Source organism: Ischnura elegans, chromosome 7 (assembly GCF_921293095.1).
Source record: "Ischnura elegans chromosome 7, ioIscEleg1.1, whole genome shotgun sequence".
Classification (NCBI taxonomy): domain Eukaryota; kingdom Metazoa; phylum Arthropoda; class Insecta; order Odonata; family Coenagrionidae; genus Ischnura; species Ischnura elegans.
The window spans coordinates 3,168,150-3,195,707 of NC_060252.1; the positions used below are offsets into that span (position 1 = coordinate 3,168,150).

The window sequence follows — 27,558 nt, forward strand, 5'->3', positions numbered from 1 at the left end:
TCATCAAGTGTCTAACCGGGAATAATATGAAGGTCTTTGTAATATTGTATTCAGGTTTTGTTGAGATTCACTCCATATAGCACAGAATTTTCAATAAATCAACTAGCTTTTAGTGTGCCAAAAAATACCAGTGCATCAGAAATTGAAGAATGGGTGTACAATCGGTTCATTGAAGCGAGGCAGAGGTGTTAATCAGTGCCAACGAGTACTTTGCAGGAGTGTGCATACAATAGTTGGGAGTATGCAAAAAGTCACCCACTCCTGAACGGCGCAGTATGCAATAACTGTGTCTGGGAAAATACTGCCAAGAGTGCTTTTGTGTATCACTCCATACTACAGAATATCCTTGCATTCACCCAATCTCCTTTACGGTATGCCTCTTAGCATCCTTCAAATAGTTCCACCCCAACAACTCTCCCTCCACAGCCGACCCTCACTTATCCCTGAATGAGGCACCAAGGCCCAACTGCGGGAAAACGGGTGCGAAAGATAGACTAAGAATTCTTTGGGAACGACTTGAGCAGGCTGCTGGAATGTAGGGTCATTGCAGCGTAAAGCATAGGAAGGGAAACTGGCTAGGGTCAGTAGCTGAATATGAGGATAGCCTATGGTGTTTTTTTGTGAGAAGAAAGAGTCGAGATTATAAATATACAAAGAGGCTGTGGGAGTAATGGCTGAGGCGAGAATGAGCTCCTTAATCTGAAATTCATGTGTAATTATGTACTTCCTCAAATTCGGGTGGTTAGGCCACAATTTGGAGTTCCATTAAAAATCCATAAACTAATGTGAAAATTAAAAAAATGCCGAGTAACTAAATTAAACAAACGGGATGAGTTGTTACAGTGATTTCTAAAATTATAAGAGAGGAAAAAAATTAGTCTACAGTGTGACTCCAACCCGGGAAGGACACTATGAGGGTTCCTAGACAAGTGCCCTTGGCCATACAGCCATCACTGTAGTTGTAAGAAAGCGATTACTCGAGGCAAGTCATGGTGTGTGAGATCTTTAAATGCCAATACATATTTCTCAAACCCGTGCCTATATGGAAGAAAGCCGAGGCGCTTTTACTAAATTACCTCTATATTTTCTGAAAATAACATCGCCAGTCAGATCTCGACCATCACTCTTGAGATGTCTCCTTGTCAGTATTTCTTTGCAGTGTGTGAATTTACTGATAATGGTAATTATTATTATGAAGCTGCAAATCAAACTTGGTTGAGCATCAAAGATATTGAGTCTGTGGTTCAATTCCCAGTCCTGGGGCATTGGGATTCGAGCCCTGATCCCCAGATGGAAATCGGGGGATCCAGGTTCCAATCCCGGTCAAGGCGGATCATTTTTCTCTGTGGATCTTTTGCACGATTGTGTATTGTGGGTGACTCCCGTACAAGTCATCACTGTGGCTAGTCCCTGTATACTTAAAACCAAGGCTGCCGTGTTTTTTCTTCCAGAGGTGCTTGTTTTGCATTGAATATTCTGATTAATAAGTTCCATAGATTTTGGAGGGATCGTGACTGAAGGAAGTCTCATCAAAGTTGAATATTAGGGCTGGCTTCCCTTTCAAACCAAGTTTCTGAACGAAATCTGTTAATTTTTCAAAGAAGTCATGAATTACTCCAGGATTAGTTCAGTCACAATGAGAGTACTGAATGCTGTGAGGAAACTTTAATGGACAAGTGATTTCTATTTCGAAATGAGAAAAACCAGCCCGGGACAGGTCGCTGATTTTTTAATCTGTTGTTGATTTGTCTAGGACAATGTAAGACTGTAAAATATGCAATACCCCTTCTCAAGTAAGGCCAAAGCCATTTTTTTCCATAGCTTTTATTGCATTGGCAAATTCCTCTTCCTCGGCAGTGGAGAAATAAGAAGTCACACACCCACCTCCCTTACTTGGGTGTCGAGGTATGAGCCCTTTCCCTCGAGTTTCAGATACATGAAGTTGTACTGTACTCCTAGAAATGGGATAAAACAATGCTGCTCTACAAGTAGTTTTGTTCCTGTTTTTTGTATCATTTACAGCATTTTAAAGATCTTCAATTGAATTGGTTAGTCCAGCACCCTTCTGAATTTTCCTTATATTTTCGCACCATTATCTGCAGCTCAGCAAAGAGGTTTTGTTAAAGGAATTTTTAAGGTATTTCAGAGCTTGGTGAAGTTGCATAATAAATATCTCCTTGTAATTTTGATTCATATTAACTGTTGTCCGTCATGACCCAGTTACCCTATTTATTAAAAATTTTTGGGGTAAATGGAGCGCCCCCAATTACAAAATCTACCGGAAGTTTAATGGTGATAACAAACATATACAGGAATAAAATCAACCTTCATGCTTATCCTAAGTAGATAATAGACTGAAATACTCACCACATTACAATGAAAACCAGCAAATCTCACTGAGACAGGTCGTTGCTTTGAAAAATCTCCAACCTAAAATTCCATAGCAGCCCAAGCTCACAAAATGGCTCCAAATGAGGTAAGGCATGTTGTTTAAGGAGCAAAAGTAGAAGAAGTATGTGTGCCTACCTGTAAACTCAAAATTCTCATGAATATGCATATAATCTATCTACCCATGGCCCAGTTACCCCATTGTCCCAGTTACCCCGGAGCACCTTATAACTTTTAATAAAACTTCCCAAGGTTCCCAAACCTTGAAACTTTGGAAAGAAAGTACTTGTCCAGCTACAAAAGTGTGTTTCGAAAGACATTTGCATCTGCAGGGAGGCGTCAAACTCAAAACTTGATGCCTGAGTATGAGAATTTGAAAGGATCAATGATAGGACGTGATACATTTATGCATGCAAAATTAATTACAATTGTAAAAGTATCTGTGTTGAGGATTCTTCTCAGCAGTTTGGATACATATGTACATTGACGATATATTACTAGAGGTTAATTAATTTCAATTGTGCTTATTATCTGTTATCTGTCTGTATTAATCTATTTTAGACGCATTAATTTTCATTCATCTCCTAATTGCAACTCAATTACCATCAACTTTCCTTGTTATTCTTTTTACATCAAGCCATGCATTCAAAATAGAAAATTCGCCAGGGGATTGCAAAAAATGAGAATATGATGTAGCATGCATCGCTGTATTGTCTAGTTCAATAGTTACCATACTCGACTCGACTCAATACTTGCGAGTAGTTTTCAACTCGACTCGATACTCGACTCAAGGGCAAAAAGTGCTACTCGCACATACCTAGAATAGAGTTTACTCTGAGTAGAGTATAAGGTGTACTGAAAATGAAACACTATGGTGTTTCAACATATAAGTTTGATAGATATAAATGGATATTGTTAACAGATACATACATGATTGATAATGTACAATTGAAGTGATTTTGTGTCTCAAATTAAAGTTCATTCTGTGTATAGGCCAATGCTGAAAAAATTCAGTTATGTAATATTTTCTCAGTTATAGTACATATAGTATAAAAATTTGGAATTCCCAACAGCATATTAATTACGGAGGTGATTGTAAGTCGTTGAAGGCTGGTGGGAGGACAGAGTAAGGAAGATCCTTATTAGTAAGCAGCTTAATCTTATCTGATGACTTACTAATGGCCATGCTGACAAACGTCCACAGTAATGACAGAAAAGTTTAAATTTCAGCACCTCCATGTTCCTCCCTCGAAGAATTGGATATACTCCCAGTTTCGTTAGCATCTATTTTTCATGTTCTTGTGAATACTAAAAGAAATATAACTCAATATCGTAAGAACAGTGACATTCACCATTATTCCACGAGACAGATTGATTAGCCATGCATCTCAAATGAAAGCACTAGAAACACGGGTGGTGGTCCAAATTGTGTGGGCCTTCCAACCATACAAGAAACTGCCGGCTGAGCTCTAAGCTCATAAAAGTGTAGCCAGTGTGTAGTAGATAGCGTGAAAGTGTGAAATTTTTGCAAGGCATGCCTAGTAAAAATTATTATTATTATGACTATGCCTGGAAAAGTAACTGAATTAGAAATTTAAAAAAAAGTGATATTTTTAAAGAAGATGAGCTTTTTGGAATGAATGAAGTCTATTGTGGTGATTTGGGGAGTCTATTGTGGTGTTCTGTTTTCAGAGCCAAGGCAATTTGGGCAAGAATAGTGCAGATGTGAATGATCACAGCCTCTTCCTGGAGGAACAGAACAAACTCTTGAAGGAATACCTCGACTTGGAGAAGGAGAAGTTCATCGAGGTGCATGAAATCTACGAGAGCAAGGGTGAGTGAGTGAGTGAGTGGGTGTATGTGGTGCGTCATGCGTGCACGAGTGCGTATGCATGCATTATTCACTCACCTGGTGATTTCTCTGAGAATTTCTTACACTCTGCAGAGCAACGGGATGAATGAGGTGGCAGTTGCCCTGTGAGACAGGATTTTTTGTTTTACTGATTGGAAGGATTTTAGATGACTTCCATGCTGATAGAAAGGTTGAGGACTTGATGGATAAATTTAATATGTTTTCTAGTGTAATTAATGAAGTGTGTCACCTGTCCTGATACCGTATAAGCGTGTGTAAGAGGTGCACACGTGTAAGAGGCGCACCCTTATTTTGAGCATCGAAGCTAAAGAAAAAAGTTTTGCAGCATTTTTTTTTTAATCATATCGTGCGGTGTTGCAGACGTATGCCTGGACTTTTGACAGTTATCGAAATTTCCTCTTTCAATACTAATTGCGGCGGTAATAGCGGCATTTTTCAGCTAAATTTATTAGCGGAATTCTGAAATTTATTCAGCATACATTGTGGATGTAGGGTATAGGAAAGAATAAATCAGGCGAGTTATGAAAAATTTATTTGAGAATATTCATGCGAAGTTTCAACTTTCTATCTTAAAAAAAATTGTTTTTGAGGTTTTGGCCATCTTTTTTCGACTTAAACCCTGTGTGCATCAGGGTGTTTTTTTCGGTCTCCATGGCGAGTATTTTCCTATCTTAAGATTGAAGATCATATTGGGACTCACTGTTTATATATCTGTAAAACTGGCTCCATAGTAGCTCTGAGTAAGTCTATTGTGTGTGCAGTATTTGCTGTGAAGTTCTGGGAGAGTTCGAGTCCAAAGTAATAATTATGTATTTCTTTCTTGTTAATTTAAAAGATTACTCAAGAAAAAGTAAATGCCAATTTTTTTAATGGCTCAAGTTATTAAAATAATGATTGTATCATTGTGAACACATTTACTTCTTATATAATGACACCAATGTCTTCTAAATTTTTAATCAGGCTCACAAGGGATTTTGGACTGATAATTTTTTTTCAGGGTAGAATAGGTGCTTAATAAGTAAAACTATACAATTTTTTCACTTGATTAATCTTAAGTAGCATCCCTTGCTGTACTTTCTGTAGACGTTCAGGCATTGATCAAAATAATTCCTCTCAGATATGAGGCTGAAATGCATTCCACAAGTGCACCTCTAGCTGTTTTCGCACCCCTCGGTTGCCATTTCTGTGTCATGATCCTGCATAACTTCTCCATGGGGTTTAGGTTGGGTGAATGAACTAGCATGGTGTTCTTCTTATGTTGTTAGTAGTGAACTCAAACGGTGAGTCCATAAGATTATTATCTCAGTATGATTACTCAAAACTTATTGAAATATTGAAGGAATGGATTCATTTCAGTCATTAATGTATAAATATTATTGGTTGGCAGATTATTTAGAGTGAAAGAGTTCGTATACCAATTTATATCCACTTGGTCCTTATAGCTAATTATGGTTCCCACACCCACTGGAAGAAAAGCGTTGGTGCTTTTAATTACATAACTTTCTACATTTTTTGCATGTCCAAGTACTAGAAGTTTGAATACTATGATTATCGATTGAATTACATAATTTCTTATGCTCTTGGGTTATCAAAACTGATTTCAACTAAAAATTTATCTAGTTATTTATTGAGTATTGTCGATTCTATGAGTAAGAATTTTACTCAAGTGATATTTGACAGTAATTAGCCGCAAGGACAGGAAGGTACAACCACTGCCACTTCTGCTTATTTTTTTCTGTGAATGAATGTTTGTAAATTAATGAACCTTTTTCTTGAGTAAACTGTGTATACTGTGTTGATTTTAAGAACACTTTTTACGAAATGAACTATAAGTATAATTACGACGGATCGGAATTCTCCCAGAATGTCACTGCAACAACCATGCATGGAATAAACCTACTCGGCTATGGAGCCATGTCTTCGTTAGACAGAACCGGTGAGTCCAGATATGAATCCACAAAGAGGAAAAATCTCACCTTGTAGCCCGAAAGAAAACACTCCAATGGGCCAATATGTGTCTGAACGTGAGTTTCCTCAGTGCCTTCCATCCGCTTGTGCTGTTGCCCCTGGAGTTTGACTAACATTTTACTGGCCTGTTGGCATCCATGTCGGACCTCATCGGCTCTCAGTGCTGTAAAGGTAAAGGACGCAGGTTGCTTCATGTGCCAACCTTCTAAGTTTTCACCAACCCGGTCACATCAATAAAATGGGACTCATAGGTATCTACATATTATTGAAAACAATTGTGCATGACTGTCCTTGCAAGAAGTCATGAATGAAGTTGTATACATACATTGGTAACTATCAGATCACATAGAATGGAATTTTTCAGAAAATGTATGCCTGTTTCCCATGTATCATCAGAAAAACATAGTAAAATTTAAATAACATGAATTTGTATGAAAAAAGAAAAGTTATTTTTCCTCAAGAAAATTCTTTTACAAAATGATCATCATCCTTCAAAAAGTTTTCCATGCATTGATTAACACTAGAACTACCGATGGAGTCATTTTGACTCCTCGCGATTTTTATTTCTCAGCCCTGACTAACATTTTCCGAATTCCGGCCTGAAATTTCGTGACTTTTATTCATTTTTGACACGAAATAAAACTTTGCGATCAAAATAGTTCTAGAAAGTAAAATAGTACTTGTTTTTTTAAATCTACCCTCGACTACCAAATGGAGTCATTTTGACTCCCTAATGTATTTTGCTTGTCTTTTCGCCAAATAGTAATATTTCTTCAAGAGTTTATTTCTTCTTATGTTAATAATTAATTTAAATCAATCGATGGCTTAAATATATAATTATTTCGCTTTTAGGCCAATATTTGCGAGAATTTGAAGGCTTTTCTAATTTTACGGGTCCGTGTTTGGAACTACAAACCATATGAATGTCCTGATATAATTTTATCCTGCGATAAAGTGGTGAATATGCTATTCATATTGAGCATTTTCAAATTCATGTGTTTAGAAGCCGTCGTGTCTTGCCCTCATCCCTTACCCCTCCCTTCTCCCCAAAACATAGATAAACTGGAAAAATAAACAATTATAAGGTAGGAGTCAAAATGACTCCATTTGGTAGTTCTAGGAGGGGTGTCAAGTCCGGTATTCCTAGTGTTAAAGAATCCATACGATATGAGAATGGACGAATGGACTTTAGTAAATGCATCTCCTAGAGAATAACTTTCGTTGTAGTCAAATAAGTGCCACAAATTATTATTTAAGAAAATGCCATTTACGTTACAGGAAGACTTAAAAGTAATTTAAAAGCAGTGTTGTGTGCCTTCTTTATTTTGTTGTGGGTGCCTTCTTTATTGACAAATGTTGGAATTTAGGTGATGGAAAATGACTGCATTTGTTTCCATGGATGCTTGTTTGTCCTTGGTTGAGTGGTCCTTGTTTATGTGAGGTGAGGGGCGGGAAGAATATGGGGGATTGGGGGTATGATTGCCACTTTGATGGCTGGCCACAAACCCTGTGATGGAACTGGATTCATGGCCTGCATCGCCTTGGCAGCGAGTTTCTTTTCTTCACCGGCAAAGCCTAGTGGCAAATTCATTGCACTCAAACTAATCTATTCAGAACACCTCAAAATTGTTGTGTTTTTTCAACAAATTTTGTCAACTGTGCTTGCTTGTGGTTCTGCGAGTGCATGAGCACGCATGTCATGGATTTCATATTTGTGCTCTTCAGTGACGGAGCTGACGGAGGAGCTGAATCGCATTCGGGAGGAGCAGCGCCAATGCATGGCCGAGTTGAGTGATGCTCGAGGGCGGTGCGCTTTCCTGGAGGGGGAAGTTGGGCGCCTGAGGCGTGCCCTCGACGAGGAGAGCATCCCATTGAGCGTGCACAACCAGTCGATCGAGGAGTGCAAGAGGTCAGTTGTTGCATGGAGGGGTGGGTGAGTGCAAGAGCATTTTTTGTACGGTCATTAGACTGTGATCTCTCAGTGTGGAGCTGAGCACAAGTCCATCTTTGTTTGTTTGAATCCCCAAAGTGGAATTCTTGCTCCTTTTGCGCTCTTGTGAGTGGCTGGTTGTCAGTGACACCGACCACCATCGCATGTGACTGGGAATGGAACAGTTTTCCTGTGCACACAGGAGTTGTCTTTGATTCAAAGGGAGGCCTGCGAATGAAGCACATCTTCTTTGAAAGCAGCATCTATGTCACTTAATAGAAATAAAATTAGGTAATTAGACAGAAAAGTTTCATTTGGCCATTACAGCAAAGATCTGCTCAGTGGCCAGCTTCACTTGGCCTGAAGCTAATCCATTTACGGCCAGTTAGCAAAATATTTAGAGTTTTTATCACACAATCCGTCAATATGTCTGCTAGAAAAGCAAATTGAGAAAATTTAGGCCTTATTGAAGAATGTTAGTGTGTTTTTGCACAATTGATCATCCAATGTGGGCTCCTGACTTAAATCAATTTTGGCTCATGAGGTAAAGTGCCACTTCATCTACATTTCGGGAATATGTATAAGAATGATAGTTAGCATATAATGTTGAATATTCAAGTATTGATGTAAGATTATAACGTACAAATGTCATGTAGTTTGGCAGGAACAGGCGCAAACTTGTTTTGCGATGTTGGTGCAGGGCACTGAGACACCCGTCCATTTGCAGTATCGAGTTTCTGTAGCTTTGCGAAAAGGGCCACCTGCCCCACCACTTCACTTGCAAGTACAATGAGATGAGGAGGAAATGCATGCGCTAGAGTCATTGATTGCCACCTAGGTGATGTCCTTTTTGTAGCACTTCCCTTGCGTAGTGAACTCAGTGTAATTTCACGCCCCTGCTAGCGTGCGCCCCTAGAACATCCTCCATGGATGATAAATTTGACAATTAATAATGAATAAATCATAAGGAATTATAAAATTAAAATACCTATAAAATTTGGTTTATGACCTCCAGTAAAGATAAAATGAAGCCCGCCCTGTAAACGACAATAAGGAGGAAATCCTCTATGTGCCGCCACGACAGCAGAGAGGCGATGGATGTTCCACAGACAGCACCTGCACACTCATCACTTTTCTCTGTCTCACACCTCCCCCAAAGCCATTTTTTCGATCTAACAGAAAAATCAACTTGGAGTTCCGAGGACAGCGGCAGGAAGACCGTGGGGCCTCGTCCACATGCATATGCCATCATGGTGAAGGCACCCTCTCCCTAGCATCTGCCCCTTCCCTAATCCCAGTGCCCTCTCTCCCTTCCAAAGGCCATTGGTGTACACAAGCAGAAGGGAAGAGTTAGGAACACAACACTTGCAACTGACGTGAAGGCATTCAAGTGCGTGGTGTAGTGAATAAGGATTTTCAGAGGGACTTGAAAGGTCTCTCTCATTTTTATGACCGGAGATAAGCTTAGCATTCAAAAGGCAAAAGAACTTCTTTTGCAATGGATAAAATTGCGTTTGTAAACAATTGATCAGGAAAGGAGAACTGATGCTGGATCATAATAATAATAATAATAATATTTATTTGTCCAAAGGACACATTATATCATGATACAATTTTAGCGTGAATATTAATTTATTTACAGCCGTATTGTTACAATAATACATTTGACATCTATGTTCACATAATCGACCAGTTGGTTCAGGTAGAACGATCCCAATTCAGGGGTGGAAGGTCCTTTGGTGTGAACGCGGGCCACTGTGGTAACTCGTAGTGACTGCTAGCGACTGGGTCGGCCGGCGCGTCCCGTGCTGGGGTATCAGCCGACTCCTGGTGGTCGGAACGGCAACTTCGGTAAACAACCGCGCAGCCAAATCCGGCCGCCACATCACCCCCTTGCCAGTCGTTTAGCTTGCAGGATAAATGAAGTGATGTGCAAGCAATACATAAACAATGCGAAAAGAAAAGAAAAACATTAGATCATCAAACATTAAGCCACAAGGAAAATGATTTAGAGAAAAAAAATGTTGCTTTGAGAAAAGTAAACAATGGATCTATGGGGTAAAGTCCTTTAAATGAGGAGGAAAGTGAATTCTCCTCCCAGCTCTTGTGGTATAGACCCTTGATTGTGGTTCAGGTTGTCGTGGCTCAGGGTTGTCCGCAGCTGATGGTAGCAATGGTGTAGACTGTGGCACCCCATTGGAAGTCATAAATGCTGGCTTCAAACGGTTAAGGGAAACCATGACATCCCAACCATGGATATGCACTACATAGTCCTTGGGATGGCGTGAAACCACTGGAAATGGGCCATCATAGGGAGGCTGGAGAGGCCTTCGGACAGCGTCATTCCGCACAAAGACATGTGATGCTGTATCCAAATCCCTGAAAATAAATACAGAATGCTCACCATGGCGGGAGCCAGATTTAGGAGATAACTTGCCAAAATGTCCTCGCAGCTGCATGGCAAAACTAGCAGGATCAACCGATGCTTCTGGAGGTGTATGTGAAAGGAAATCCCCAGGCAAGCAATCCAGAGGCTGCCCGTACAAAAGCTCCGCAGGGGTGGCACTCTGGTCATCCTTCCATGCTGACCTGATTCCCAAAAGGACAACTGGCAGGCAATCAGTCCACCACTCAGTTGCATGGCACATGATGGAGGCTTTCAATTGTCGATGAAAACGCTCCACAAGGCCGTTGGCTGCTGGATTGTATGCTGCAGTGCGGAGGTGTCTGATGCCAAGGAGTTTAGTGAGCTCCTTAAACAGGTGTGACTCGAATTGCCAACCTTGATAGGTAGTGATCCTGAGAGGCGTTCCGAACCTTGAAACCCAGCCGTCGACGAAGGCCCTGGCAGTAGATTCAGCAGTGATGTCTTGCAGCGGGTAAACCTCTGGCCAGCGAGAAAACCTGTCAACACAAGTAAGGCAATAACGATATCCTCTAGAGAGAGGCAATGGGCCTACCAAATCTAGATGGATGTGTTAGAACCTGGCATTTGGCGAGGAAAAGTTGCCGACTGTTGTCGAAACGTGGCGCGTCACTTTTGATTTTTGACAACTGACACACTCACGAGCCCATGCTCGACAGTCTTTGTTGACCGATGGCCAAACAAAATGTTCCGTTACCAAACGTGTTGACGCTTTCACACCAGGATGTGACAAATTGTGTAGGGAATAAAAAACCTGTCGTCGAAAATCAGGGGTAACGAATGGCCTAGCTCTTGGGGTGGACACATCACAAAACAACTGCACTTGAACACCGGGAAGCACTATTTGTTTCAGTGGAAGTGAAGAGTCATCCAAGAGGAAAGTTTTCAATTCTTATCACTCTTTTGCGAATTAGCTAGTGCCTCGAAATCTATTGCGGGCGTCACTGAATCAACGCGGGACAAGGTATCGGCGACGATGTTATCCTTTCCCGAGACATGGCGAATGTCCGTTGTGTATTGCCCAATTAAATCTAAATAGCAGAATTGTCGCGGAGAACATTTATCACTATTTTGTTTGAAGGCAAAGATTAGCGGCTTCTGATCGGTAAAAATAGTAAAATGTCGGCCTTCGACCATATGACGAAAGTTCAGTACTGCCCTATACATGGCCAACAACTCCCTATCATAAGCGCTGTATTTCCTTTCTACCGCGCTTAGCTTTTTAGTGAAAAATGCTAGCGGCTGCCAACCATCGTTCGTCAGCTGTTGCAGAGCTGCTCCAATGGTGTTATCGGAGGCGTCAGAAAACAAGGCGAGGGGGAGCTCGGGGTTGCGATGGGCAACGATCAAAACACACACGCAAGGAGTCATTCCACACAATGGAAGCTGTTCCTTTCACACAACCCACAAGAAGATCATTAAATGGTGCTAAGAGTTCGGCCGCATTAGGAACAAAACGTCTATAAAAATTAAGTGAATATTAATTTATTTACAGCCATATTGTTACAATAATACATTTGACATCTACATTCACATAATCGACCAGTTGGTTCAGGTAGAACGATCCCAATTCAGGGGTGGAAGGTCCTTTGGTGTGAACGCGGGCCACTGTGGTAACTCGTAGTGACTGCTAGCGACTGGGTCGGCCGGCATGTCCCGTGCTGGGGTATCAGCCGACTCCTGGTGGTCGGAACGGCAACTTCGGTAAACAACCGCGCAGCCAAATCCGGCCGCCACACAATCATAACACAAGTATATAGGGCACGTCAAAATTAACAAATTCACATTAAAAAATGTTACATTTCACATTGAAGATACTCTTTTATACTATAAAAACACTTCTCTAGCAAGTAAACTGAGACACTCTTTTTAAAATATTAATACTTTCTATACTGTAACCCACCCGTCCGCACTCTGTCCGGGTTCACTTGCAGAGGGGTGGGGGAGGATAGTTTGGAGGAATTGCTCAAGGTGAGCGGGTCGTGGTTCGATGGCTAGGGGAAATGGATTGGGAGAGGGGAGAAAAGGAAATGGAAAGATAAGTTGGGGTAGGTTCACTTGCTGAATGGAGGCTGGCGCGTACGAAATAATGAAGGCTTACGTAACAGTTTACAGTTCCAACAACACGTTTAATGATCACTTTAAATAGGAAATGTTTCACAAAATACATAAATGAATAACTCTTTGAATAACACAAATTAAATTACTGCTACTGGCCAGTTATGAACCTAATAACATCAATTAATAAATGACAGAAAAGAAAATAAACCCTGATTACAATTGTTGGCGTGAAATATTATAAAAATGCTTGAAAAATGACAAATGCCAATTCCAAATAATCTCTTATTGTCCTACTAACTACCATTAATCATTCACACACACACGGGGACACGGGGGAACTTAAAAAAAAATATTTAAAAAAATGTACGGGAGAATATCACTGTTCTTCTTCTCTTGAACGGAAGAAAGAGGGGGATGGGGAGTGGGGCTCTTCTGATTCTGTTGAAATTTGGGGATATCGGTGGCTAGAGTACTTATCACTCTCGCTGATTTGCTGGTGGAGAAGATTTCCTCGGCTGGCTCGATACTGCGACTAGTATCGTTGTGGGATGAGAGAACTCCTGTGTTGGCGCCGTTGATTGACGTCTTCTGCTGTGCGTGCTAGGAAGATTCTGTCTTATCTCCTCTTTCCAAAGTCACCGCCGTTTAATACTCACGTCTTTTTCCACGTTGGACTGCCTTCCTTTCTTTCTCTCTCCACACAGAACGGGAGCTTTGCCACGCAGAGCCTTCGGCCGATCTCTCCAGCAGAATCCTCTTTGCATGTCGACCGCATTTCGCTTATATAGCCACTTTTTGGGAGGGGGATGGGTGGACGGAAAAACCCCGGGCATCGGGTTTTTTCGGCTATACTTCTGTAGGGGAGGGGGGGGTGGTTTCTGTGGAGGACGGGGTTGGAGGATTTCATCATCTCCGTACGCAGGTGTTCCGGCTTCACAGTGGGATGGGGAGAAACATGCTACGTATCACGTAGGCACCAGAACTTTCCACTTCGTAAACGGGAGAATTGTGGGAGGGATGGGGGACGGAAAATACAAAATCTAGTCATTCATTCATCACTCTACATTCACACACACATTCATACAAAATTACATGAGCATTTACATAACATTAAATAACACTTTACAATATTTATTCGACCCTTCATAATTTACGCAAGCCTTCCCTACCTCGTAAATGCCTCTTTGCTACACCATGAACCGAGCGAAACGGCAACGGCTACAATACTTTTAATATATACAGGTAAGTTATTATACAATTTAGTACACATGAACTCAGGCCCTCTAGATACCAGAGGTTTGATTGTTTGACGTGAACGTTGTTACATCTCCTGGTTTCGTAGGAATGTATGCTATTATTCATGATAAAACTACCCTTATACCTTTTTACATATATGACACTCTGATATATATATATATATACGCAAGGTACAGTGAGTAATTTAAGGCTTTTAAAAAAAGGGCGACAATGAGCTCGACACTTTAGTTTGCACATACTTCTCACTATTTTCTTTTGTATAATAAACACTAGGGCGGATCGCAAAAATCGATTTTTTTCAAATCCATCTGGCCCAATGAAAAAAAGTTGTGGGACCGATCAAAAATAAGGCCTGAAAATTTTGAGACCTCTAGGTGAACCCCTGACCCTCGCTCAAATGCAATTTAGGGGGGGAGGGTCAAAATTTGAAAAATATAATATTTTATGGTCATTTCCTATAGATTTTGCCAAGTTACTGTTCTTGCAGGGCAAAAATTTCGTGCATTTTGACGTATCTGCCACCGTTTAGCCACAAAATGCCTAATTTGAGTCCGCGCCTGTGAAGAAAATATTCCAACGCCCACTCAGCGTCGCGGATACAAGAGCCGCAAGCCGATCCCGTCTCCTCCCCGCTCGCTTCTCCCCTTGTAGCATAAATTACAAACGGACATGATGAAAATTTGCCAAAGTGAACAAAAGCTGCGTTACCACATCTTGCGCACGAAACACAAGAAGAATATTTGAGTGAACTGCATCTGAAGCATTTTCCTTCGAACTTCAGGAAGCATTTTAACGTTCAATAAATCAAACTTTGAAGTAAATCAATCATAAATGGTTAATGTGCTTGCTACTATTTTTTCTTCTAGTAAAGCTCTTTTCATCAGTTTAAGAATATTTCATCACTAATTCCACTCAAACCAGGAGATAGAATGTGGGTAATGATCTTAAATGCCCCTCATCAATCCTTTAAGCTGCTTCAAAATGCTCTTCCTATCCTCCTTTGGAACCCATGCACACGGTTTCGATGGTTTACTACCCTGAAACCCATTCATGCCCCCCACTCTGTCCCCCATTCAAACCTAACGTTACAGAGTACAGCAGCACATCATTTTAATGCTGACAGTAATTTATGCCAATTTTCTTTGGGACTATTGGAGATGGGAAAAATTAAATTATTAACTAATGGCTGAGCACTATAAAGAAAGAAACTTTTTTTCTCATCAAAGTTAGAGTTTTGGGAAAAATTAATCGGTGGCCGCTGAGTTTGGCAATATTGTCATTTACATGCGGTCAGACCACTAAGAAATTATTGCTGACTTTCCCTATTTCTCTTCTGTTTTATCTTGAGAAGGCAAATTGATGGTGATATGTTTTCCATTGTGAAATCACACTAAGGCATGAATTAAACATATGTTCTATTGCCTTGTGTAGATTGCTGGAAGAGTTGCGTATGCAGTACGAGAGGGACAATTTGAACACGCTGACCAAATTGAAGGAGATTGAGAGGGCAAAGATGAAACTGATGGCTGAAGTTGCTGAGCTGACCGACTTGAAGGACAAAAGTGACAAGCTCCTGAGAACCAAGGAACACCTCTTAAGGTTATTATATTAATTGATACATTAATCATTCTCGGAGAACATTCTCTGTAAGCATATTTGGTCTTTGTCAATGGTTACTTTGCTTTTCCTTGTGCATAAATAATCTAAATGATGATGATTATTTGTGTAATCTATGTAGCGAGTGTTTTGATCACCCTTGAATTAGATGGGTGGTGTGCACTATGTATTTCTCTCTAATCACCCCGCCCCCATTCCGTGTGTGTGGATGTGCTTGACTCCCTCCTCCCCCCACACCCCACCACACTTCCATTGGTCACGCACGCCATTGAGCAGTCGCCTCTCATACAAATCAAAGGGTGGTCAAGGAAAAGGTGTTTATGGCCCTCCAAAGCACGAGCAAATTTTCCTGTAAACTTTGTGCTGTGGTGCTGCTGGGGCTCTGGGTGCTCTGCTCGTGAGTGCACTTGCCTCAGTTCACTCATCTCCTCAGTTCACTCCTTCATTGCCTCTCTTAGGTGAACTTTCCATGTGGATACTGATATGCCGTCCCTTTCCTTAATGGTATTCATGTTAACATTTATGAGCATTGCAAATGAAGAATCAACGATGGCATCTGGGACAGCACTCAACAATCAAACATGCATATATGTGGTACATAGTGATTTAAATTTTGATTAAGGTCAGTTAAATTTTTTTAAATCAGGTGATATATTTCAAGATTAGCAGTACCAACAAAATGATTTTTTAAATGTTTACAGACTAAAAATATTTCAAGAAATGACAAAACACTTGTCGTGGCCAATAGAACGCCAAAAATAAAAGCAAAAAAAACAAAGTTTTCCTCTTCATTTCCCCAAAAATAGAAAATACATCTCCAGTCTCTCTCCGGTTAGAAACTAACTCCTGTTGCCTATAAAGATGAACCATGCACTTCCTCAGTCAGAAAGCATTCCAAGGGGGAGGGGAGAATGAGAATGGGATGGGTGCTGGCTGGATGAGGAAGCGGGGGCAGGATAATTGAGAGGTGCAGCGGGTGGAAGAAGGAGGGGTCGGTAAAGAGCCTTCAGCCTTGCCTGAGACTACCGTGTTTTAGGGCCGTAGGTCGCCAAAAAACACGGCCCCCCATTTGGGGCCGTGTTTTTTTTACGACGCACTCAAGGACATCACCGGGAAATGCTTGGGAATGGGAGACTTGCTAGCGGTGGGTGGTTTAGGATGCGTAAGTTGGGTGTCAGGAAGATCAGCAAAAGGCCACCGTCCTTTGGATGGCAGTTCTCTACACTACTCCCTCAAAGGGTTCCCTCAACTATGTAGTTTATAATTGAGAATCCAGAGGACTCTGCAAAAGGCCATAGGAGAGAGCAAACAAAGGTTTTGGAAAGAATGATCTCTCGGAATGGGGAACAGGTAGGAGTGCTACAAGAAAGTTCATATGTAGAGATTTGAGTCCCTCTTCATTACGAGTAGCCTGCAAAACAAATTGGTGGTAAATAGAGCCTAATATCTATGATACTCCTCCTCACTTTCATCTTCATCTCCACGGCTGTGTATGTATAATCCTGGCCGCTGCTTCTACTCCACTGTTTGCTGCTTGGATACTCGCTAGGAACCGACTGAAGCCCTTCACACATTCTCTCATGAATTTAGTTCAAGCCCATGCCTTACGATTCAGTGCTTCAGAACGAAAGACAGCCAGACACTGCCTCACTTGTGGATAGATAGCAAGATAATTTTGCGAAAATTTAATGCGCAAAATAGTCAAATCCCCATTACATTTGGCAATAGAGGAGCCATTTCGCCCTTAATATTGGCTCCTGTGATAAGTATTATATCATCTGTAATATCCTTACTACACCTCCCCACCTAGTCGTTGACAACCTCAGTATTTACACGACCTTTCCCCCTTACCCACGAAATTTAAGGCTGTCTCTAAAATGAGACTTAAAAATGAAAAATATTTTTTCTATCAATGAGTGACTGAATTCTCTTCCTTCCTCATGTTTCCAAACTTTTGATTTGAAAAATGGTGTCAAGAGGTCGCTTATTTACTGGCAAGAACGTTGAAATTTGAGCAATTTTATGGACTTGCAGCATTTTCTTGATTTGATTCATCTATGTAGGGATTACTTGGGAGTGAAAGAAATATCCCGCGTGATCTTCCTCACATGTTAAACTATGAAGTATTGTCGCGGTGATTTTTACGACTATGCACGTAAATAGGGAAATTGTGTCAGCCACAATATTTTTACTGAACTCCTACATCTCCTTGATTCCTATGATAAGTTTTTAGGCGAACCCTTTCCCTCCATTTCATTGCACTATCATTTAAGATTTCAAACTTGGATGCACCACAGTCAGAAGCACTGATTTTTTGCTGCTTTCACCGGAATAACTAGTTTTGTTGACAGATGTTTCGTCGTAGTTCTTATAAACGATTGCCATTTGCTTCTTGGGACCGAGCCCAAAGTTTGTAATTTCAAAACATTTCGTATTATCAAAACTTTGTATTATCGGAAATCACCATGTATTTACCATAGGCTTGTCACCGGGACCACAATTTCACTTCGTATTATCGAAAACTTCGTAATATCCTGCTATGTATAATCGAGAGTTTACTGTATTTCCGTGAACATGTGTTCATAATGATAGGAGGTTTTTATGTAGGACTTTTCTCCATGCTTTACATGTGGGAAGGGTCTAGGGCAATTACGTACATACTTCCATGCAGGGAAATTTTTTTGTAAATGTACATTATATGGATGTTTGTCATAGTAGTACAGTTGAGGACCTCTAATTCAATATCCAGAAAACCAGAAATCCGGAATGTTTGAAAACTCCTCTGTGTAGTGTTTCAACTTGCCACCTTGTGGCACTGCTCTCCGAGTCTTGTTCCGGGACGAGTAGAAAGTCAACACACGCTATGTACATACACTGAAAACCACAGTGGCAGGGACACATAGGGATCTCAAATATCGAGTGCAACAGCCTGAATGCATTTGTAAATAAAATTACAGTCGGATCCGGATTTAACGTCTTCGCATTTAACGTTTTTCCGCATTTAGCGTTTATTTTTTGCGGTTCGGATTCATTCCCTATTAGGACAATGTAAAAATTATCCGTATTTAGTGTTTCCGCATTTTGCGTTCTTCCGCATTTAAGGTCGTAAAAATTTTTCCCGCACAAGATTTTTTTGCCCGATTTATCGTTTTTTCACGACGGCTCATGCAAATGATTATCCAAATCTTCGAATTTCTGCTCATCAACAAGAAGTCTCTCATGAAAGTTTACCAAGAGTCATTAGAATCTACCGGGGAACGCTTCTTCAACTGCTTTCTTCCGCGAATGCAGCGCTGGGACCTTCAACTCGCAAGCTGGGTGATTTGTCTTCTCGTAATGTTTCGCTCCCCTTCTGATCCAAACACCAGACACTTTTTGAATCAGATCCGATGTAATGGAGCTAAGTCATCCCTTGATAACCTCTAACTACCTTATCCTTCACTTCGTGAACTTCGATGATACGTGACGACTGATGACACGAGTTATCCTCCGAGGGCCGCTACAATGATGGTTTCCTCATAATGTTTTAATTGACGGCTTATGCCCCTTTCTACTCCACTCTCTACTGGCAGTCCATTGTTGGCCCAATATTTTTCCAGTCAGCTACTTTCTCTTTTCATAAGAGGCCCAATATCATTTGCGCAGTTCACTAGAAGATTATTTTTATAATCCATTCCAAGGTCAGTTTCCACGGGGGAACAGCGAAGAGCCGAGGAAGTGTTTCCCCTGTCATGATCGTGAGTGAAAACATTCTTTCCTAACGGAACAACATTATTTTACATCGTAATTTAGATATCACGGAGCCGAGATATCGACATGCGGCTGGTTGATATCGCAGTCGATTCAAAGATATTTATCTGGTGCTATTTTATGTCTAAAGAGAATGACAATCGGAGTTTTGACAATTTTAGTTTAATTGACAGTTTTAGCCTCCTGTGGGCACATTTTGGATTTAGAGGTCATTCAAAAAAGGGGAATCTTTTTTCTAGTATGCGTACAAGTCGATGGTGATTCAACTCGATGATAACACCAGATTCGTTGTCATATGTCCGCGGCCTCATGCAGGTCGAATGGAGCCCGGAGAAGTTGCTTACGCGGCACGCTGATCACCTTGACTCCGACTCACCATATTTCTCGGCAGTCCCCGGCATGTCCATGACTCTAAATAAATCGTTCATGCTGGAAAAAAATCACCACATATCACGGTAAAATAGATGAGCGCGAAAAAATACGAAAATCCAGCAGGAATCCTTTGGTGCTTGACTGCGACATCATAACTCGGACGAAATTGCCGAACTCCAGAGTCGCTGACAATTTTTCAGATGAAATCCAGTTCTGTTGAAGATTAAACCTTTTCACTTAACAGAGTTTAGCTAATCGTTATTTTCAAGGTCCAACCAAATTTTATTAAAAGCTGCCGAGAAACATGGTGATCAGCGCGCCGCGTAAGAAACTTCTCCGGGCTCCATTCGACCTGCATGAGACCGCGGATATATGACAACGAATCTGGTGTTATCATCGAGTTGAATCACCATCGACTTGTACGCATACTAGAAAAAAGATTCTCCTTTTTTGGATGACCTCGAAATCCAAAATGTGCGCACAGGAGGCTCAGAAATCGCTCGTTTCGCCGAGGCAACAGAAAACGTTAAATTGGCAAAATTCCAGAAAACCTCCCTTTTCCTAGATATTCGGTAGTTTAGAATTCGGGATTAGTGATCTTCTGTTGTCCCTTTATTTCACTCATCTTTATTGATGCAATGACGATTTTTCGAGTACCTACTTGCACCTTTTTTATTATATTAGAAATGCTATAGTCACCTACATGTCTCTTTTACAGAAAAAAATTTAAAATTTCTTCGAGGCCACTGAAATATCCGTAAAATGGAATCACTAATTTCCATAATAATATTCCGTGTGGGAATGCTTTTAAGTTGATGAATATTATAATTTTCTTAAAATATTTCATTAAAACAATTGTCATCCTCTCATTACTTATTTTTACTACCCATTTTTTAGCTGATTCCTGAAGGGTATTATCCAACTCTAATTGGGGAAAGAACATTTAATCAATGAATTTGTTGCTGCATGTAGCACCTTTTAGTTAGGTACTTAAATCAATATTTTTTATTCATAAAAAGCCATTCCAATCATTACAGACCCTAAAACCTGAAAAAAATGGCAGGTCCTCATTTAGTGTTTTTCCGCATTTAGTGTTTTAAATTTTGTCCCCCCTGAAAAACCTTAAATCAGGATTCTACTGTATTTACAAAATTAAGTGTAAGGTACAGATTGATATCGCAATGTCTGCTTGTGAATGCTATCAATGAAAGCTGTTGAGCATGAAGAAAAAGATGTGTTTATTAGGGATGTGCGAGTAGCACTTTTTGACCTTGAGTCGAGTATCGAGTCGAGTTGAAAACTACTCGCGAGTATCGAGTCAAGTCGAGTATGATAATTCTTGAACTGGGCAATGCAACAATGCATGCTCCACGTATTCTCATTTATTTCAATCCCCTTGCAAATTTTCAATTTTGAATGTTTAGCTTTATGTAAAAAGGAAAAGATAATGAGGAACGTTGATGGCAATTGAGTCGCAAGTAGGAGATGAATGAAAATTAATGCGTCTAAAACAGTTCCATAAGCACAATTGGAATGAATTAACCTCTAGTAATATGTCGTCTTATGCATGTATCTAAACTGCTCAGAAGAACCCTCAATACTGTAACATAACATAAACAAGCCACCATGTTGTTTGTATGTAATTTCAAACTAACAATGGCAGTGAGGGACGGGGAGATTGTTGTGAAGGGAAAAAGGGCAGTCGTGTATGGAGAGAAGGAGGAGGCAGACGTGTTAAAAAGAAAGATCGGGAGAAAGACTAAAGTAGCAGTGTATTGAGAGAGCAGAGGAAGAGATACGGCAGAATTCAAGATCGGCAGGGAGAAGAAGAGAATGCAGAGAAAAGGAGGCGCCTACGAGAGGAGAAGAGAACGGGAGGAAAGGGATACGAAGAACTCAAGATCCACAATGGTGCAGTACATGGCGGTGGTTCAGTGAGTGGTAGTACAAAATATAAATGAGATTGTGATAATCATGGTGGCTTTTTGATGTTGTTTTTTTGCTCCAAAGTTTTAAAATAAGAGCTGGTTTTTTGAATTGTACTAAAATTATTTGTTTGGTTACTAGTGGATATTCTAAAAACGTTACAATACAGATATTTGTATAATTGTAATTAAGATTGTATATGTAAATGTATCACGTAATATTAGATACTTTAAAGTTCTCATGCAGAAAAATCAATAGTTCTACATACTCAGGTAGCAAGTTTTGACGTCTCCAAGTTACAGTATTACTGCCTGCAGATGCAAATGTCTTTTGCAACACACTTTTGTTGCTGGACAAGTACTTTCTTTCCAAAGCTGCAAGGTTTGGGAACCTTGGGAAGTTATATAAAAGTTATATCAACAATTTATATGGATAAAAGATAGTGTTCGGCGTGATGCGGTGGAAACCTTTGATATTCAGCTTATTAAAACAACTTGTCTGTTTCCACACTATTTTATTTTCACCGACCATGGTTTCGGCAACTTGTGCCATGGTCAAGGTACATAGCCTTGGGTGTATGCCTTTTTATAGGTTTTTCAGGAGGGGGAAGGAAGGGAGGGGAGGGGTTATTGGGGTGTGTTCATTCCGAGGTTACTGATGACGTCTCGACCCATCGCCCATTGACGTCATCAGTAACCTCGGAATGAGCACACCCCAATAACCCCTCCCCTCCCTTCCTCCCCCCTCCTGAAAAAAATTATAAAAAGACTGTCACCCAAGGATATGTACCTTGACAATGGCACAAGTTGCCGAAACCATGGTCGGTGAAAATAAAATAGTGTGGAAACAGACAAGTTGTTTTAATAAGCTGATTTATATGGATCTTGAATATTTATGGAATTTTAGTGGATGAAGCGAACGAACTATAGAACTTTGTTTTAGCTTTGTAGATGAAAAAAAAAGATTTTTTTCCTTCTTTCTTTCTTACTTTGTTTAATCGACCAGAACAACTATTTTCTGTTAGTTCAAGAGGGAAACTAAACGTAATGAAGGAATAAACAAAAATTAACATTGGACGTACTTAGTGCTCAAAGAGGCTAAGGGCTACTTGTTAACCCATTTATGCCGAAGGTTTGAAAAATGCGAATTTTACCCTGATTTTTACATATTGTCGATAAAAATACGTATGGAAACAAGATCCGAAAGAAAAAACAATGTATCTCTTGCCAATTATTAATTACTAGGTGTTCCAAAAATGGAACACTAGGCAAATCCACTACCATGAGGTACTCAATGGTAACTAGCAAAACATTAGTTTCCGACATTTATTAACTCACTATTAAGAGTAATATCCAGGTGAACAGTTAAAATGCAATGATAAATTGCATTTTTTACATTGAAAAGTGTTATTTTTGTGACTTTGGACACAGCGAGTTTGCTTTCTTTGCTTTACAATCGTATGATTCATGCTATCATGATGTGAGTCAAATTTACGATTCATAGATGGTCTCTCTTTCTCACCAGGCTCAGGAGTATTACCACATGTCTATATAGAGTCAGGCCTCACGGCGACGAAATTCGATAAGATCCATTGCCTTCACATCGTTTATTTTATAAAATTGCCAAGCATTTTGTAAAGCCACGTCAAAACAGAATAATGGTAGGGGTTGAGTGCCATTCTTTTCCACATATTGATGATTGATACTTGTCAATATTTTCATCAGCTCAGTCCACTCCTCCCATATCCTGATTATAGACCTTGATTAAATTTTGTTGAGTAACTTGTATCTTTTTTGCTTTTGAGAATAACAACTGACCTGTTGCAAAGGATTGACACTGGCACCAGAAGATTGCTTGGTGGCCCATTGAATGAAGTTCATCAAGGAGTGCAATGCTTGTGAAAAAGTAGTCGAACACAAAATGGTATTTACCAGGATGCTGCGTTGTGAGTGCCTCAGTAAATTGCAAAAAAACTGAAGCACCTACTCCATATTGTTGGTATTAAGTGTTCGGGTTTTTTCCTTGATAAGGCTGAAACCAACAAATGTAGTCTAGATGCATAGGATCACACCAGAATATATACTCGAAACTAATAGGCTTACTGCTAATGAACTGTTTGCACCCGTGACGATCAAAATCATGGCCTAATCAAAGCTGAAGAATGTTTCATTTGGTACAAATTTCATACATCTGTCATTCAGTTGCTCAATGAGAGGTCGCAGTTGGAAAAACTTGTCCATGCAGTTCAAGCTAGAATTGTCAGCAACATGCAAATTTGCAAATATTGTTTCAAATCGATCACGTTTCACTGCACCATTAACTAGAAAATTATGCGAATCTGGCCTTTAATACCAAAACATACGCCGTCTCGGAACAGAGACTCCACCACACCAGAATTTATACCCACTCAGGAAAATTATTCCCAAAAAACAACGGGACTCACTGACAGTCAGTTCAAGGTTTACACCCTTACTTGCAGCATATAAATTGGAATATTTGACAATCATATCAATCACGTCAATACTCAGAAAGAGTTCTAAATGTTCGGTAGGGGTTTTCATTTTCGTGATTTGTTCTTCTGAAACTCTACCTCCTACTGGCTGGGTAGTCAGATCGGCTTGCTTCCATTGGCACAGGGGGGGGGGGGGGATTTTGAGGGATAAAACCCCCCCAGAACTCGGAGAAATTTTTTAATTCAATCCATTTTACTTAATTGGATAAATAGTACTTGTATGATAGTGTAAGGATCAATAAAATATTCTTCAGTAATACGTAAAACTCACAATTTTGAACCATTTATCATAAAATTTTCTCAGGGAGGGCACCCAAACCTATTTCCCGTATTCCATTGAACCCCCCAAAATTTGTTGCATCTACTTCAAATCCCCTCCTAACCTTTATTCCTAGCAGCGTGCCTGTTGTGCACCATTTTTAGGTACCTTTTTTCTTTGAGCAAGAAGAGGCTGAGGCAAATCAGAAGCCTATACACCGTCATTTTCACTAGTATCACCATCTGGTATCAGAAAAAGGTCAGCATGGTCAATGTTCTCCTCATAAGAACCATGAATGAGATGAGCAGGAGCGCAGCAATGACCCAGGAAGATTATTGATCGTTCCTTATCTAATTGCTTACTTGACTCAAAATTAAAGTGAATATTTCAGAGCGCCTGAATGCATGCATAATAGTAGTGGATTTGCCTAGTGTTCCAAAAATGGAACACTGTTAAATAAACCCTTGTAACTAAAACAAAATATATTGTTTCAAAATTATCTTCTTAAAGCACAATAGGGTAACTATTACTGAACATGCAGGGAAAAATTTACAATATTCGGGTGTAATGGTAAATAGTCATTAATATAACATTTGAGGTGGTCTCAGAAAAACTACCTTGAAAAAAAATACCAATATTTCTCAACACACTGGCTGTGATGGGTTGGAAAAACTGACTAATACGTTGCGCCCTATAGTACAATATACCTTTATTAAGAGATATAGAAAGAAAAACCATGGCATATTGGTGTGCAATGAGCCGTAGTAATTAAATTAGAAAGTCGCGTCAGGTGTTCCAAAAATGGAACACTAGGCATAAATGGGTTAAATCAAACACCGGGAAAAACCGGCATTGCCCATTAAAACCTAAAAGTTTCATTTTTCATAAAAATCCTAACAATTTTTAGGTATTCCCTCGGCGTTTGAGTAAAGGAAGTATAGTACGGTATAAATGTATTGCATGAGAAAGTATGAGTGATGTTGTGGTCCACTTCGATTACTCCGAATACGCCGCCTTGCCAGCACAGAATGCCGGTCGGATACCGCGGCTGACAAAAAGGTATTTGTCACCCACGTAGTGTGTCACCACTTTTTTTTATGCTGGAGCTTGGGACTGCCCACTGTTTTTATTTTTTTTAGTTACCTCCGTAGACAGCCGCACAGGCCACTGTCGGAGGAGAGGGGGGAGGTCGCAACCCCTCGTTCATAGGCAGTCGGTCGGCAAAGGGCGGTGAGTTGATATCGGGTGCGGTGATCCTGATTGTCGGAGTGTAGGTGACCCACCTACTAGAGCGTGAGGCAAAGCCGGTTAGGATTTCGTGGTAGAGTTTATTTCAATTGAGGTTGTCGGCGATGGCCCAAGTATTTGTTTCGTTCGTTCACTTCTCTTTAATTTTGTTTCGTTTTCCTTTCATCGCCCTCTCCTGTTTCCCCATCCCTCCTGATTCTCAGTGATGAACAGGCGTTCGAGTTAGCGAGCACCTTCTCTAAGAGAATCTATAAAACATAAACAATTATTCTTAACCCCACCCCTTCCGAGTGTGGCCCTTAATTTACCCACAATGCACTGGCACCCATTATCAATATCGCAGAGACAATTCTTCGAGCACCCCAGGGCAGACGTTATTGTAGACTTCTCTAGTGGTTGACCACTACGTTTTTAATCAAGCTGAAACTCCCAATTCAAGGAATTATATTGACTTATCGACTTTAAATACCATGTTATTACATAAGTTTAATGATAGTGCCTCCAGTCGGCAAATTTCTGAACTTACTGGCCTCAACATTTTTGTAAGCGATACTACTCGACTTGACTCGACATTCGTAGTACTACTTGAATCTCTCGAATCGAGCACCAACTACCCGAATGCTCGAGTACTCGCACTTCCCTAGTATTTATTGCTTGTTCTCATCCAGTATTAAGCACATATAGTTTATGCTGCGGAAGCTACGGTCGTTATTTGACGACTTATTCGGCAAGTTTTTTGCCTCCTTCAATGCAGTGAACTTGAATCCATATCAAGGCAACGAATGTTCGACAGACCATCCACACATTCACTTGTAGCTAGACCAATTTATTAGAGTGAAATACTGCTAGAAGGTTTATGCTAATTAACCCTTTCATACTTGTAGCTAGACCAATATATTAGAGTGAAATACTGCTAGAAGGTTTATGCTAATTAACCCTTTCATACTTGTAGCTAGACCAATATATTAGAGTGAAATACTGCTAGAAGGTTTATGCTAATTAACCCTTTCATACTTGTAGCTAGACCAATATATAAAAGTGAAATACTGCTAGAAGGTTTATGCTAATTAACCCTTTCATACTTGTAGCTAGACCAATATATTAGAGTGAAATACTGCTAGAAGGTTTATGCTAATTAACCCTTTCATACTTGTAGCTAGACCAATATATAAAAGTGAAATACTGCTAGAAGGTTTATGCTAATTAACCCTTTCAAACTTGTAGCTAGACCAATATATTAGAGTGAAATACTGCTAGAAGGTTTATGCTAATTAACCCTTTCATACTTGTAGCTAGACCAATTTATTAGAGTGAAATACTGCTAGAAGGTTTATGCTAATTAACCCTTTCATACTTGTAGCTAGACCAATATATTAGAGTGAAATACTGCTAGAAGGTTTATGCTAATTAACCCTTTCATACTTGTAGCTAGACCAATTTATTAGAGTGAAATACTGCTAGAAGGTTTATGCTAATTAACCCTTTCATACTTGTAGCTAGACCAATATATTAGAGTGAAATACTGCTAGAAGGTTTATGCTAATTAACCCTTTCATACTTGTAGCTAGACCAATATATTAGAGTGAAATACTGCTAGAAGGTTTATGCTAATTAACCCTTTCATACTTGTAGCTAGACCAATATATTAAAGTGAAATACTGCTAGAAGGTTTATGCTAATTAACCCTTTCATACTTGTAGCTAGACCAATATATTAGAGTGAAATACTGCTAGAAGGTTTATGCTAATTAACCCTTTCATACTTGTAGCTAGACCAATATATTAGAGTGAAATACTGCTAGAAGGTTTATGCTAATTAACCCTTTCATACTTGTAGCTAGACCAATATATTAGAGTGAAATACTGCTAGAAGGTTTATGCTAATTAACCCTTTCATACTTGTAGCTAGACCAATATATAAAAGTGAAATACTGCTAGAAGGTTTATGCTAATTAACCCTTTCATACTTGTAG

General features: G+C 40.0%; 1 protein-coding gene across 4 annotated transcripts in view; it reads left to right on the plus strand.

Moving 5' to 3' along the window:
• LOC124162446 (centrosomal protein of 89 kDa) overlaps positions 1 to 27,558 on the plus strand; it is an 83,622-nt gene that overhangs the window by 2,691 nt on the left and 53,373 nt on the right. For all 4 annotated transcript variants that reach the window (XR_006865564.1, XR_006865565.1, XM_046538984.1 and 1 more), the window contains exons 3-5: positions 4,081 to 4,222; positions 7,955 to 8,138; positions 15,334 to 15,501. Coding sequence is in view for 2 of the 4 variants with exons in the window: in XM_046538984.1 (XP_046394940.1) it covers positions 4,081 to 4,222; positions 7,955 to 8,138; positions 15,334 to 15,501 (494 nt within the window). In the remaining 2 variants the exon portion in view is untranslated. The remainder of the gene's footprint in view (positions 1 to 4,080; positions 4,223 to 7,954; positions 8,139 to 15,333; positions 15,502 to 27,558) is intronic.